At 46.2% G+C, this 15,265-nt stretch overlaps 1 protein-coding gene across 1 annotated transcript in view; it reads left to right on the plus strand.

Moving 5' to 3' along the window:
* ADAMTSL5 (ADAMTS like 5) overlaps nt 1–15,265 on the plus strand; it is a 268,633-nt gene that overhangs the window by 116,919 nt on the left and 136,449 nt on the right. Inside the window, exons 4-5 of the mRNA XM_069612224.1 lie at nt 846–954; nt 12,701–12,828. Of these exons, the coding sequence (XP_069468325.1) occupies nt 846–954; nt 12,701–12,828 (237 nt within the window). The remainder of the gene's footprint in view (nt 1–845; nt 955–12,700; nt 12,829–15,265) is intronic.

The raw sequence follows: 15,265 nt of genomic DNA on the forward strand, positions 1-15,265 counted from the left end.
GGGGCCCTCGGGTTACAGTGAAGCTCGGATGAGGTAGTATATCATCACCCCCATCCCCCGCGTCCTCCGCAAAGAAGCAGGGCAAAGGGTTTAGTTCATAAAAGAACAACTTTTATGCACAGATTTGACACAATGGCGTCCCTAGTCTCCTTCTGGTGTACACACACTGTACCACACTGCAATGTCAAGACAATCACAAACATGAACTCTCCACAAAGTAGCTGACCCCAGGCATGGGCCATCCCATTCCCCCACACCCACGCCACCTGACTCGCTAGAGGCCGTCCACCCTCTCCTTCCCGCCACCCTGTACAGCTGTACCTCTCCTCTGTGCCCCTCTGTATCCTACCCCTGCTGTATATCTGTTCTGGTGTTCCCTCTAAAAAGCGCTCCGTTATGTATCTGTACTGTTGTACACCCCTGTAAATCGATCCGTTGAGTATCTGTATTGTGGTATAAAGCGGTCCGTTGCTTCTAGGAGCTAGATCTGCACTCAATAAATACCATAATAATAATAACAATAAAGTGAAAGGTAAGTGACACAGCGTGTATGTGTTTGAGAAACAGGCACCCTATATGTCTTATGTCTTCTTGCTTGTGAGAAGGGTCCCTGCTATATGCATAAATAGTGCATATATTTGTGAGACAGGCATTGCACATGACATGCACATGGTTGGTTACATCACGTTTCCATTATTTGTATGAATTGAATGTTAAGAATGACCAGGCACTACCCCGCCCGCTACTGTCTGCAGCATCTGTGTGTTGAGGTTGCGTAGGGACTTGCCCTACCATGCTGCTGCACCTGATGTGGTGATAGAGTCTTTCGCCTATCTTCTTTACAGATGTGCCCCCCAGATGCCGTTCCATTCCGAGCCATGCAGTGCACCCTCTACAACTCGAAGTCGATCCCCGGGAGCCAGGACAGATATCAGTGGGCGCCTTTCTATGGAGGTAATACCTCATCTGCCTCACTACATAAAGTGACCATTGATGTACTTCAAAACCCAAAGTCATTGCTTTTATCTTTAATTGCGACAGCACTTTAAAACCATGGCCCTCTTCTGATCCCTACACATGGAGATGTGGCACTTCCTGGTAGCTTCTAATCTGTATCCTCTATCTGGGCCGAGGGATGTGCACCTTTCTCTCTGCTCCTAACCTGTCACCTGTTACCAGGATTGAGCCCTTTTACATTCTTCCAGGTGTCTGAGCTCTGTGTCATTACTGGGATATGTGTTTCTTTTTCATACAGCTACTGACCTGTGTCCTGTGGTCGGTACTGTTAAAAAAGTGTCCTTGACCTACGCTAGAACACGAGCACTCTAATTATGGACTGCCAATGTTGCCCTTGAAATGCCACGTGTTCATTATTCTGATTCCAGCAAGGATGGAGGGGATAAGGGAACGTACCCAGAGTAACCTTGCCTATTTTGATTGCTGCCAGAGCAGCATATCAAGTTTTGGGTTGTAATTATCAAAGGAGGGGAGTGGGGGAAGAGATTCCAGATCCCTTTGTTCATTTGGTTCTGGACATGGCTGTCACAATGGGGGAGCATGTGGATCAAACTACCCTAGGCCCATGGGGTCATTTTAGGGGGGACAAGGGTGTTTGTCCCCTCCCCAACTTTGGTGGCACACCATTTTGTCCCAACCATTTGGCATTGGCCCCTTTCATTTAGATGTCATGTCCCTCGCCCCAGCATTTTCAGCAAACTTACTCCACTGCCTAGGCCACGCTCTTGTATGGAGCCCTTTTCTCACCCCATTGCTGGCAGAGTGCATACGTAACACCTACCTCTGAATGTATGTGGGCTTCATGTTGGATGCATTCAAAGGTAGGTCTTAACTTGCCGGTGCCATCGGGCTGGTGTCCACTCCCTCTGCCCTTAACAGCGCACATTACCCTCCAGCAGCGGCCAGGCAGGGTGCAGGTGGACTAGAAAAGGTGCATGGCTGCAGCGCCCACGGTGTCCCTTTCTAAGCTGTGTTATGCACAGAGCTCACCTCCCTGCCCCCTGGACAATGTAGCTTACCAGAAGGACCTGGATGGTCTGCCTGACCACTGGTCTTAACTCCTGTTTCTGACCTCCCTCGCAACTGCCTTATCCAGTTTTCAGAAGGAAGTGTGTACAGAGGAGTTATTTTATAGATATTTCACATTTGGTTTATGGCCCCCAGATGGGTTAGGGGGCAGAACAGTGGTGTGTCCAGGAGTTACATTGGGGGGCACTACCAGTTGCTAATGAAAAAAGTAAGTACCATCTCTCTTTCGTGCTATGCATGTATATATAATGCATAGATTTGCATCACCCTGATTGTTGTTGCCAGGAAGCTGTGTGAAAGCACCATCATCTCAATACCAGTGCATTCATTGGTGCCAGTTTGTTTCTTTGTGTATAGGCGCCATATAAATAGACTATCATATCATATGATTCATAACCCGGTCTCATTCAGCTTCAGACATGCCAGTATACAATAAGAGTCACTCATATCCCAAGGAAGCAGAGGAACAAGTGGATATGATATTTATACAGTCACAGAAGCAACACTTAAAGTGACACTAACTTAAGACTTTGACGTTATTCTGAGCCTATACTTGGATCTATTGTTGCTAACATTTAGGCATTTATAATAATCCATTACTTATATAGCACATTTGATGAAGCACTTTGCATGTACAACTTGCATGTACAATGATTACACTGCAAACAACATTAATACCGATGAATTGGCCTCAGGAGAATAGGGGGTTGAGTAGACCTTGCTAGGATACAACTTTGTCACCTGCAGATCATATGTATATCCCAGCAATGGGCACCTAACCCGCTGAGCTATCTTACCAGCTATTTCTCCTTAAACGTGCATACCATGGTGTTTGGTAATGCATTGGTACTCGGGGTACATATTTTATTTATATAACACGTATTAATGCGTTGCTTACAAGCAGGAGGAATATGTCATGATTCATTAGCAAACATGATAAAGTTGTATTACATTTTTTTTTTTTAAAAGGATAGGAGAGGGTAGTGGGTAGGTATTTTAATCTTGTTTTATCTGCACTGTTGATTACGCAGTATAGTGTGCTGGAATTGGCTAACTGACCGAGTTAAAAGCTCAACTCTGACATATGCCTGACTGAACTTTTCAAGTTCATATTATCAGTATTTTCCTTCTGGGCCTTGTGCAACTTCATGTAGTCCCTTTGCTTCTTTTCTTCTAGAGTCACCCTCCTTTCTTCTAGGAGGTAGAGCCTGTTAGCGTTGAGTGCTGCTAGGGTCTCCCGTGACCTACCCAAAGCACGGGATCAACCTGATGAGTGTGATTCGCGGAAGACTTACGACCCTTGTGACACCACCATGCCCGCTCTGTGGAAGGAATGCTGTGAAGGGCTGTATCCTTCCTCAGTTGTTTGCATGCCCTCAGGTACATGGTCAATATGGCTAGGGGACCCAGCTCGCTGATGGTCCTCGGAGAACCCTCCACCCTACTAGCTTCCTCAAAAGCTTGGAGACTTTTGAACAGTTCAGCTTTCTCAACCTTACTGCCATGAAGGAGACCCCTCTCTGGACAGATGTCGCAGAAGACTCTTGCCGTCAAGGTCTGCACCGTGCTCATGTCGACTTTCATGGCTGTAAAAATACCTAGGCAGTGAAAACTAACGTTAACTGCAAACTTCAATTTTTGGCAGGCTGTGCTGTAGGCAGAGTCTGTTTCATTTCCTACCTCTGCTACCAGTGTGACGAATTGGATTCTGCTCCACAAGAGTACAAGGATGAGTAGGGGTAAAATGGCCCACTCAGCCCTCACACTTCTATAAACCAAAACACAGCGCAGTCATAAAGGTAAAACAGGGACAGTTAAGCAATATACCGCCTTTGACTTTTGTGGTAAAGTGGGGTGAGGGAAGGCTCTGCTCTTAAGTGGAGTGTGAAGGAATTAAGCTAAAAACAACATAATTCATGGAAAGTACCATCTGCTGATGTTGGGCTGTATGTAAGTGGTGCAACTCACAGAGACGAATGCCAGTTAATTGGGACAGATAATGGAGTTTATACAGACTAGAATAAGCCAATGTTTTAAGACCGATGTTTATGATCAAGTGGTGAAAGTTGCTAGTATCTTTTCTAAACACATTCTGATCACCTGACAAGTGGTTCATAAAACCCATTACCTCCCAATGTCAACCATGTTTGAATCAGACCTCAATCTTTTCAAGACATTGTTGGTATCATGTTACTTTTTCTTGGTATAGCCCTCTATCTTTTCCACAAGCCAGGTCTGTGTTTCACGAATACTAAAAGTCAAACAAACAGAATGCATGTTCCACCATCTCAGCCTAGTACATTGGTGGTCCTAGTAGTGTGAGAGAGTAGTAGTGGATTGATAAGGGTAAAGTATGAGAGGAGGGGAGAGGGGAAAATAGTAGGAGAGTGCAGAGGGAGATGTGGTATTGGTAGAAGTAAATGAAGAGGACATTTGAAAGACAGAAAACGAAGAACCATGTAGAGAGAGAAGAGAGAGCAAGTGCAGGAGAAGGGGGGAGTAGGAGGAGAAAGGGAGTGTGACAAAAAGATTTAGGGAGAGGAAAATGAGAGCGCAGATGGAACAGAGACTGGGAATACCGTGGTGTCTGGAAGGCACAACCATAAAACAATATCTTGGAGAGATTCCTGGTTAGGAACACTGTTCCCTGATTGAGGCTAGACAAATAAGGCATTTGCCTTTAGGCCATCATAAAAAGCAAGACAGATTTTAAAGAGTAGGAGTTACTGATCACTTGAAGCAATCCAGAAAAGGAGGAAAGCCTGCGTTAGGGCAGGATTGCCCATCCTTAGGGTAAAGAGAGAGGGTCTGCTAATGTGCCCCTTAAATCTCAATAATACATCTGGCTGTTGCTGCGTTCTTCAGGCCATCTGTACCACTGTATAATTATTTTGAACTTACTACATGGAAGTGATTGCATTTAACAACAGAAAGACATTCCAGCTCAGAGGATGTGGTAGAAAAACACGCAAAAAAGGCTTTGCTGCATTTTCCTTCTTCATCTCCAGATTGTCTTGAGTGTGGTGTCTACCAGGGATGTCTGCCCAAGCCATGGGTTGCCCACAGGTTGGTCAGGCGAGTATTCTGCTGTCGGTAGAATCAAGATGATTGTGGAGTCATTCTGGCCAAATTCCAGACTTGTCGAAGCCTTGCCCTCATATTTTGCCTCACAAATGGTTGTGTGCGGGCACATGATCTCGCCAGTAACAAAGAGCTAGTAAACGGAAGGCATTTGCCTTACTTTTATCTCTGCTATGAACAGTGGGGGGAAAACAAGTATTCTCTGTATGCATGTGTAGACCCTTAGGAACAGACTATATAAAGTGAAAGGGGGTCCCTGAATGTGGGAAGGAGCCCTATAAAAGACTCCTTTGAGACAGTCTCCACTACATGTAGAGAATCCATAATCCTCATCAGCGGGATGCGGATTAATGGAGAATCCTGACGGTTTTCATTTGGTGGAATAAACTGCCCCAGATGGGGATCAAAATGTTATAAAATATTATGAAGCAGCACAGCTTAGGGTAATCAGGGAATGGTTAACTGGGAACACCTCCAGGATCTGGGCTAAAATGGATCAGACAGTGGCGAAAACGTTCCTTGCTGGAATACTTTGGATAGAGAGGCTGGATAGACACCTAAACGTTAGAATTAGCAGCATCCTGGCTCAGGGCATTGCCATTTGGGATACACTATTAGCACTTGCGGCCTTATTGACCAGTACATCTCTGTTTACCCCCCCCCCAACCCCCCCCCCCCCGTTTGGTAACCCTAGGTCTCACAGGGAATGTAGACTGCTGCATTTAAACAATGGCAGATGACCAGATGCCTCAAGATACTTGACATGATGGAGGGGCAAGAGATAAAAACATTTCAAGATTGTAAACAGAGCTTTGGTGTGAATAAGGGAGAAAGGTTGAAATACTCACAACTCAGACACTGGTTATCGGACCAGAACGTAAAATCTGCGATCATTAGGCCACTGACACCATTTGAAAAATTCATAACGACACAATCAGGTGCGAAAAAAAGAATTTCATCCCTATATAAAAAAATGATAGACAGTGCTCCCCAATCACAGTGGCCATATATGAGAAAATGGCAGGCAATCTTAGCAGGTGATGTACCTCTAAAACAGTGGGAACATCTCTGGGGTAATATTCCTAAACTAACTTGCTCCATACAATTAAGAGAAGCGTGGTACAAAATAATTTCTCAATGGCATCATACTCCAGAAGCTGTGAGCAAAATGTACCCCAATGCATCATTTCACCGCTGGAGGGGCTGACGGGAGGTAGGAGACAGGGGCATGCACCGTGTTGAGACCCTTCTGCGAAGTCACCACGAAACAACTAAAAGACCCTTTCCCTTTTAAAAATAGAGCACATATTCAGGAATGGATGTTGGCAATGGTGGATTCTGTGAACACCTGACCGTTTAAAATGCATAAGAAAGCATTTATGAAATTCTTGATCGCAGCTTGGTTGGTCATAGCTCAAAAATGGGATATTACCTTTTAGAGCCATTTGTTTAAAAATAATTTTCATAGGGTGATAGAGCCTACCCATCCTGTGCACCTAAAAGTACCAATTTCAACATCCTAATTTTTGCAGGTGAGCTCTCAGCCCTCCCCTTGCTTTATTCTCCTTCTCCTCTCAAAGGCCACCATCCACTGAAATTAAGTTTGCGATCATAACAATAAGCAGACACAGGGCAATGTACTGACATTTTTGCTACACAGGTCTGTCTCTAGATGTTCAGAGCAATTCTTAATTAAAGATAAATATTATTTATATCTCGGTTAAACAATAACCTTTTAAGTTAAAATAAAAATCATATACATATAATTTTCCAATACAATTTAAACACAAACCAAATTAATGAATCCGGTGTTCTATTTATTATTATCATGTAAAGACAGTAAATATAATACTGCTAATATTTTCTGTCATAATATGTTGCCATCTTGACTCCAAATGAATATCAATATTTTCTTAGATACCTCTATCTATAAAATATAGCAAAACATGCTTAAAAGTTCCACAATTTTTAGAGTCTACTCAAAATCTACAAATGCTATACCACACCGCTAGAAGCTATAACGGGGCTAAGCGCCAAATGGGACTTGGCAATGGCGGATCTACGCACAGCTCTGGAGAATAAGATCGATGCCGTAGGCACAGAACTCACCCTGCTTCGTCAAGATGTTAGGGCACTTGCAGAAAGGACCAGCGGTTTGGAAAGTGGGGTGAAGATTAATACCGATGTTAGCACAAGCAATGCGAAGGAGATTCATGTCTTAAAACAACAGGTCGCTAACTTGGAAAATCGTGTGGAAGAGGCGGAAGGAAGAGCGAGGAGAAACAACATTCGCGTGATTGGCCTTCTGGAGGGAGAAGAAGGCCAAGATCCCACAAACTATGTTGAAAACATGATCCTGCAAGGGATCGGAGCTGGTAATCTCTCGCAGGGATTCACGGTGCTGATGAGGAAACCCCGGCCGGGGGCCCCGCAAGAGCGATCATCGCAAAGATCCTAAATTACAGAGATAGAGAGAAGATCCTCGAATACTTTCGTAAGGGCGGCACGATAGAGAGAGCATCCACCAACATCACAGCGTATCCGGACTACACGATGCTGGTACAGAGGCAGAGGTACAGCTATGTAGCCGTCAAAAGGAGGCTGAGGGCAGCAGGAATCAGATATATGCTTCTGTACCCGGCACGATTGAAAGTGCTACATATGAACAAAGCGCTCTTTTTTGATACCCCTGAGGATGTTGTCGCATGGCTGGACCTGCAGGGCTGCCCGGAACAAGAAGCAGATCGGGATCGGCAGGATCATACCAAATGAAGATTCAGTAAGGAAAAGGACCCTGATTGTATGGAGAAGCTGTGACTAACTGAACTTTGTACACGATCTGAGCCTGGTGCTCGATTCAGACTGGAATATAGTGAGTGTAACTGTAATCGGTAACGGTTTGGCAATTGAATGTGTAATGTTTTTTTTTTGAGAGGAGCAACAGAACGCAGACGACCTACCCCAATAGACTATTAGTTTCAGCGGCCATTAGGGCGGCTATATCCTACTGAGCCCTGAGTAGAAGCACTCGGCAGGGCTAGATGTGGGGATGCCTGAGATCCAGGAATGGAGCTGGGCAACTGTTGGGAAGGGTATTGTTGGGGGAGGGGTGGGTGGGCAGAAAGTTGGGGGATGGGGAGTTGAGTGTGTTTGTGGTTATGGGGAGCTTAAGTTTTGTTTCAAGCCTATTTGGGAGAACCAGCTTGCGGCACGTGCAGTGCATGAAGGGACGTAATCGATGGAGGATTGGGGGGGTGCTTATTAACGACCTATGGGGGACCTCAGGATAATAACGTGGAACGTCAAGGGCCTTAACAGCTACCTGAAAAGAAACAAGATCACGATGTATCTGAAAAGGCAGAAAATAGACATTGCATTACTACAAGAAACGTATTTGACGCGGGGGAAATTGGACCTAGTTAAGAGAAAGTGGAAAGGGACCGTAGTGGGCACGCCATACTCTGCATATGCCCGGGGGGTGCTAATTTGGGTGGGACCGCATGTCCCGTTCAAATTGACACAGGAGGTGGTTGAAATGGATGGAAGGATGGCTATATTGCGAGGGCTGGTAGAGGGCAGGGAGGTATGCATAATAAACACGTATGCCCCCAACCAAAACACAGCAGCATATTTCAGAGCCCTGTCTGCCAATCTTAGTGTGTGTATGGGAAGCGCGGTGATCTGGGGCGCGGACTTCAATTGTGTGTTGGATCCGGCGGTGGACAGGTCAGATGACAGGGTGAATAAGCCTAGCCCAGCGGTGAGAGCGTTGCGGACGCTGCTAACAGATTTTGGTTTTACAGATGCGTGGAGGATGAAACATCCCACTGAGAGGCAATACTCACACTATTCGGCCCCGCACCAACTGCACACTAGGCTCGATTACGTCTTTGTCACAGCAGATGTGATGGCCGAGATTACCCAAACCGAATACAAGGCCAGGGTCCTCTCGGATCATTCGCCCCTGACCCTCAGTTGGCAATATTGCCCCCCGAGGGCGAAAATCCCTACATGGCGCCTCCGGGCGAAGGCGCTCAAAGATCCAATCTTTAGAGAAGATATAAGGGAGGAGATTATCAACTTTTTTGTGGAAAATACTGGAAGTGTTGACTCTGCGGGCACACTATGGGAAGCTTTTAAGGTGGTGATGCGGGGGGCGGCCATTGCTAAGTCAAGAGGGTTACAGGGTAGGGTTTTGGCTGACCTACAAAGGGCGGAAACTGAGCTAGAAACAACATTGAAGAGCGAAGAGGTAGACACGGAGCTGGTACTCCAACTACAGCAACAATGCGCAGGGCACTGGGAAAGACTCTGCAATCTTAATTATAAAAAATATGTCGAGAGGCAGCACGCAGGGGGAGACAAGACAGGCTGCCTTTTGGCCTGGCTATACAAAAGCGAGACCCCTAAGTCTCCGATAGGACCATTATTAGGGAGGACGGAGAAGAGGTGGCCACGCAAGAGGGCGTTAACAAAGAATTTGTGGAATATTACAAAGTGCTGTATGGAGATGATGAGATAGGCGACCAGCGCATGATAAACGAAACGTTAGAAGACATAGGGCTGCCCAAGATAAGCGACGAAGAGAGGGAGGAGTTAGATGAGCCAATCACGTTGGAGGAGTTAGAAGAGGTAATAAAGCAGCTGCCCACTTGTAAGGCCCCAGGGGCAGATGGGTTCCCCAGCGAATTTTATAAAGTATACAAGGAGGAAATCCTCCCCCCAATGCTGGACATGTTGAATGAAGCGTTTGAGATAGGACGGTTGCCTGAGTCACTTAGAGAGGCGATTATAATATCGCTGCCCAAGCCCAATAAACCGGAGCACAGCTGTGGTTCCTACAGGCCCCTGTCGATGCTCAATCAAGACAGCAAGATTCTCGCAGCTGTTTTTGCGAACCGATTGCGGAAAGTGATTGGCAGACTCATACATCCTGATCAGACGGGTTATGTCCCGAACAGGAACATTACACACAACCACAGGCGACTTCATCGGGTGGTCGAGTGGGGTGTCAAAAACGAGGGTGAGATGGCAATAGTGTCTCTAGATGCAGTCAAGGCTTTTGACTCGGTCAAGTGGTCATGGCTATTGGCTGCTTTGCAAGGGTATGGAATGGGGCCGTGCTATATCAGGTGGGCCAATATGTTGTATAGTGAGCCGCTTGCCAGGGTCCGAACTGGAGCGGTGATATCCGAAAGATGGCAACTTGGCAGAGGCACCAGACAAGGGTGCCCCTGGTCCCCAATGCTTTACATCTTGGCCCTGGAGCCTTTGGCAATATGCCTTAGGGCACAATATGAGACGATTGGCATTGAGGTGTGAGGGAACGACACTTGATATCCTTGTACGCGGACGATCTGTTGCTATACTTGCAACACCCAGAAGAAAACCTCTTATACATACTTGAAGTGATGGAAAGGTATGCAGAGTTGTCGGGCATCTCGGTGAACCCCCAAAAGTCTGTCATATTCCCATTAGGTAGCTATAAGGGGATCCCTGCAGGAGGTCTACCGGTGCTACAGGTACCGTGGGCAACACGCTCTTTTCGCTATTTGGGCATAGATATATATCACACGGCGCAGGACGAACACAGACACAATACGGAAGTAGACGTTGAGAAAATCAGAAACAGCATGCAGTTCTGGGCAAGATTGCCCTTAGCGATGATGGGGCGGGGGGCTATGCACAAGATGGTAGTTCTGCCCAGGCTTTTGCATTACTTTAGCAATATCCCGTACATAATACCCAAGAAGTTTTTTAGTAAATTGAACAGCATGTGTAGGGATTTCTTGTGGCACGGTACCCGAAATAGGGTGGCGTTCTGGAAACAGCAGAACTTTTATGAAAAAGGAGGTATCAGACAGCCCCATTTTGAGGTTTATTATTTGGCGGGACAGTTGCAATATGTGGCTAAGTGGCTCTCCGATGAAGTGACCCCTGAGCACAGGGTGCTTGGGCAGGACTGTGCCCCGTTTTATTTGAAAGAAATTATCTGGCTGTCCGAAACTGACATGAGGGGGCGCCCTGCGATGTTGAAGCTGGGGCGGAAAATTTGGCGTAGGGCTTGTCGCCTAATGGAGGTCCCATACCCGTGCCTCCCGCAGGTACCGTTGGTTGCTTTAACAGGAGGGGATGATCAGCTAAGGGTGATTGTTAGGAACTACTGGGAATCGGTGGGGCTGGCGACGCTAGGCGATGTTTGGCAGGAGGGATCCATTAAGGAGTTTATAGAACTCAACGAAGAGGTGGGGCTACACACGGGGCAATATGTCACATACATTAGATTGGTGCAAATGATTAAGAGCACCTGGCCAGAAACAGTTCTGATAGAAGAACCAGATGCAGTTTTGGAAGCAATGTATGATATGTCTGAAGGGGGTCATGAGATCTCGAGACTGTACGAGATGGTGATGGCTAAGGTGGGTAAAGATTTGACGCATCTGAGACTGGACTGGGAGATGGAAGTGGGGGCCCCGATGGAGGACGGGATGTGGGAGCGTGCCCTGGGCTACCACAAAAAAGTATCTAGAAATGCCAGATTAAAACAAATTCAGCTGTATGTAACGCATAGGGCATACATGACCCCCTTGAGGATATCTAAGTTCCGAAACGCTGGCATACAAGTGTGTCCTAAATGTAACCTAGAAAACGCTGACATGACACATATGTTTTGGTTGTGCCCGATTATTAGATGCTACTGGAGTGATGTGGCGCAGAAACTGGCTGATAAAGGGGTTACTCTTGTTATAGACACAGCTTGGGCCTGCTTACTGGGCGGGTTCCCTAGGCCACGGAAACTCAAACATATTGAGAAACTAAGAAATCTGGCGTATGTGCTTGCGAAACGTAGGATCGCCATGGGGTGGAAGAAATGCCACAAACCTAAGGTGGATGTATGGTGGAAGGACCTACAGAAATGGGCGGAGGCTGAAATGGTGGCATGGCAAGATGCGAGTAGTCGGGCTGATGAGGGGGAGGTGGGCACCCTATTGGCCTGGAAAGCGCTAATAACAGAATTGTTTGAAGTAACATCAAACCCAAATGACTCCGAAGATGACGAAACTCAGCCGCATGTGCCAAACACTGTAAGAGATGGACAAATAGGCTCACGGGGGGAGGGTGGGATAATGGGAGCAGTGACTACGATCACTTGATGTGCAATTGAACCATTATGATAATGCTGCTTGTTTGGTTTTCATTGTTTTTGTTTGTATAAAATCAATAAAAGAAATTAAAAAAAAAAAATGCTATACCACACCGAGCTCTGGTGACCTCAATGTAGGTAATATGTTGAAGTCGGGATGTAAGTTATGTTGTCGTCTTTGCTGGAATCGGACAGTTAAGTGATTATTATTATTATTATTTTATTAGGGTATTTATTGATCCTGGGAAGGCAATGCTGCGCGGCCCATAACAAGGACCGCATTGTCCTTTGTGTTTAGCTGAGGGTACTGTGAAAACCACAGGAACAGAAAAAAACGGGTTATTGCTTGGTTGTGCGAACTCAAATGCAGGAACGCCTTCCACCTATGAGCAATAGCAACTAACCACTTCCTCCTTTTCCTTCTCAAAGCTCCGAATTCTTGTGACCTGAGCTGCCTGGCCATAGGAAAAAACTTTTACTACACCTTCGGAAGAGTGCTGGATGGAACCAAGTGCAACGAGGACTCTGAAGGAATTTGCATCAACGGCCAATGCCTGGTAAGGTCAAAACACACATAAACATAGGATCTATGTGTTAATAACGAAAAATGTGATGACAAAAACATTTTTAACGAATAGAAGATAGAGAAAAAATATTGATTTGTTTTATTTTTATTTGGGGCCCCCGCCCCCTTAGCCTTCCCGCCTCCAAGCCCCCCCAAGCCTCCATGTCCCTTTGAGAATAACCCCACCCCAACCCCCTTTTTAATCCTTTACCCCACCCTCAATATATTCTGCGTTTTTTCAGTATTTTCTATTAGTTAAAAAAGTTATTCTTCGTTATTTCATATTCATTAATATCACTGGATACCTAAACATACCACGGTAAAGGCATTCATTTGCAAGTAGAACTCGGTAATGCTTTTATATATATATATATATATTACACAGCCACATTAGTGGCTGTGTAGTTATGGTTAAGTTGCTGTTTCCATAGGAAGAGCACTTTTTGGGCGGCTTATAACTCCGCTCCCCCTGTACGAATCCTCACCAAACTTTGCAAAAAAAGTATATGGCCCACTCTGAATTTTGGTCCGGGGGGAAATGTTATAGGCGGGGTCCCAAAACTTCTTTTTTCCCATAGACTGAATGGGGAGAAAACTTTGTGCACGCCTACAGCCCAAACCGCTGGACGGATTTCCACCAAATGTGTGGCAGGGGCTTGGTCCCGAAAGCGTGCTTTTGTAAATTTGATGAAAATCCGTCCAGTAGTTTTTTTTAAAACGACCAAAAAGTAGGTCTAATAAAATTAGTGATATCTATGTCCGCTGCGTGGCGACACTTCCCTGTTCGCTTCACGGACACCGATTGGCTAATGGCCTCGCGTCATGTCCACGGACACGCAACGTGTCCGCCGATTGGCTGAAGTGAGGCGTGATGTGCGTCAGATTGTTCCGATGCGCCCGCCATCTTGGATCCAACGACAGCGCGGCAGCGAACAGAGCCGAAATGCAGTTTTGGGGAGTGTTTTGGTGTGCAAGAGTGCTTGGGGAGGTTTAGGGAGGAAGAGTTGGATGAAATACTGTATTTGTTTAGGTGGCAGGTGCTACTGATGTATTAGCCATGGCCGCACTGTCCGGGATGTTCGTAATTACTGAAAATGAGGGGTGTCCTAAGGATAGTATTCCCGTCCGTGCTGTGGGCAGGCAAGTTGAAACTGTTTAACACGCGTGGTGTCAGCGGACTTAAAAATTGAGTATATGTCGCAGTTAAAAATTTTCAATCTATGGGTGTTATACTGAGTTATAAGCCACCATGGGTGTGATATGCTGTGGTGGTTGTGGCCAAGGCCTAGAGTCTTGGGTGCATGGCCGCAGGCCTTAGGCCGTAGGCCATACACCCAAGACTCTAGGCCCTAGCCACAACCACTACAGCATATCACACCGACAAATCATACCAATAGAATTGAATATCTATTAGGTGGTTGTGGGGAGGGACTAGAGTCTTGGTTGCACATTTAGTATATGCCGCAATTATGTTTGATTCTATGGGTGTGATAATGAGTTATAAGCCACCATGGTTGTGATATGCTGCGGTGGTTGAGGCCAGGGCCTAGAGTCTTGGGTGCATGGCCGCAGGCCGTAGGCCATACACCCAAGACTCTAGGCCCTGGCCACAACCACCACAGCATTTCACACTCATGGATCACACCCATAGAATTGAATCTCTATCAGGTGGTTGTGGGCAGGGCCTAGACTCTTGGGTGCAAATTGAGTATATGCTGCAGTTAAAATGTTTGATTCTATGGGTGTGATAATGGGTTATAAGCCACCATGGTTGTGATATGCTGTAGTGGTTGTGGCTAGGGCCTAGAGTCTTGGGTGCATGGCTGCAGGCCGTAGGCTATATACCCAAGACTCTAGGCCCTGGCCACAACCACCGCAGCATATCACACCCATAGATACACCCATAGAATCGAATATTTATCAGGTGGTTGTGGGCAGGGCCTAGAGTCTTGGGTACCGAAGTTATAAGTACTGAAGTTATAAGTCACAATGGGTGCGATATGCTGCGGTGGTTGTGGCTAAGACATAGAGTCTTGGGTGCCTGGCCAAAGGCCAGGCACCCAAGACCAAAGTTATAAGTACTGAAGTTATAAGGCACCATGGGTTTCATATACTGCGGTGGTTGGGGCTATGGCCTAGAGTGTTGAAGGCCATGCACCCAAGACTTAAGTTATAAGCACTGAAGTTATAAGTCAGCATGGGTGTGATCTGGTGCGGTGGTTGTGTCCATGACCTAGAGTCTTGGGTGCATGGCTGAAGGCCATGCACCCAAGACCGAAGTTATAAGCAGTGAAGTTATAAGCCACCATGGGTTTGATATACTGTGGTGTTTGTGGCCTGGACCTAGAGTCTTGGGTGCATGGCCAAAGGCCATGCACCCAAGACTGAAGTTATAAGCACTGAAGTTATAAGTCAGCATGGGTGTGATC

Source organism: Ambystoma mexicanum, chromosome 1p (genome assembly GCF_040938575.1).
Source record: "Ambystoma mexicanum isolate Mex_15411 chromosome 1p, UKY_AmexF1_1, whole genome shotgun sequence".
Classification (NCBI taxonomy): domain Eukaryota; kingdom Metazoa; phylum Chordata; class Amphibia; order Caudata; family Ambystomatidae; genus Ambystoma; species Ambystoma mexicanum.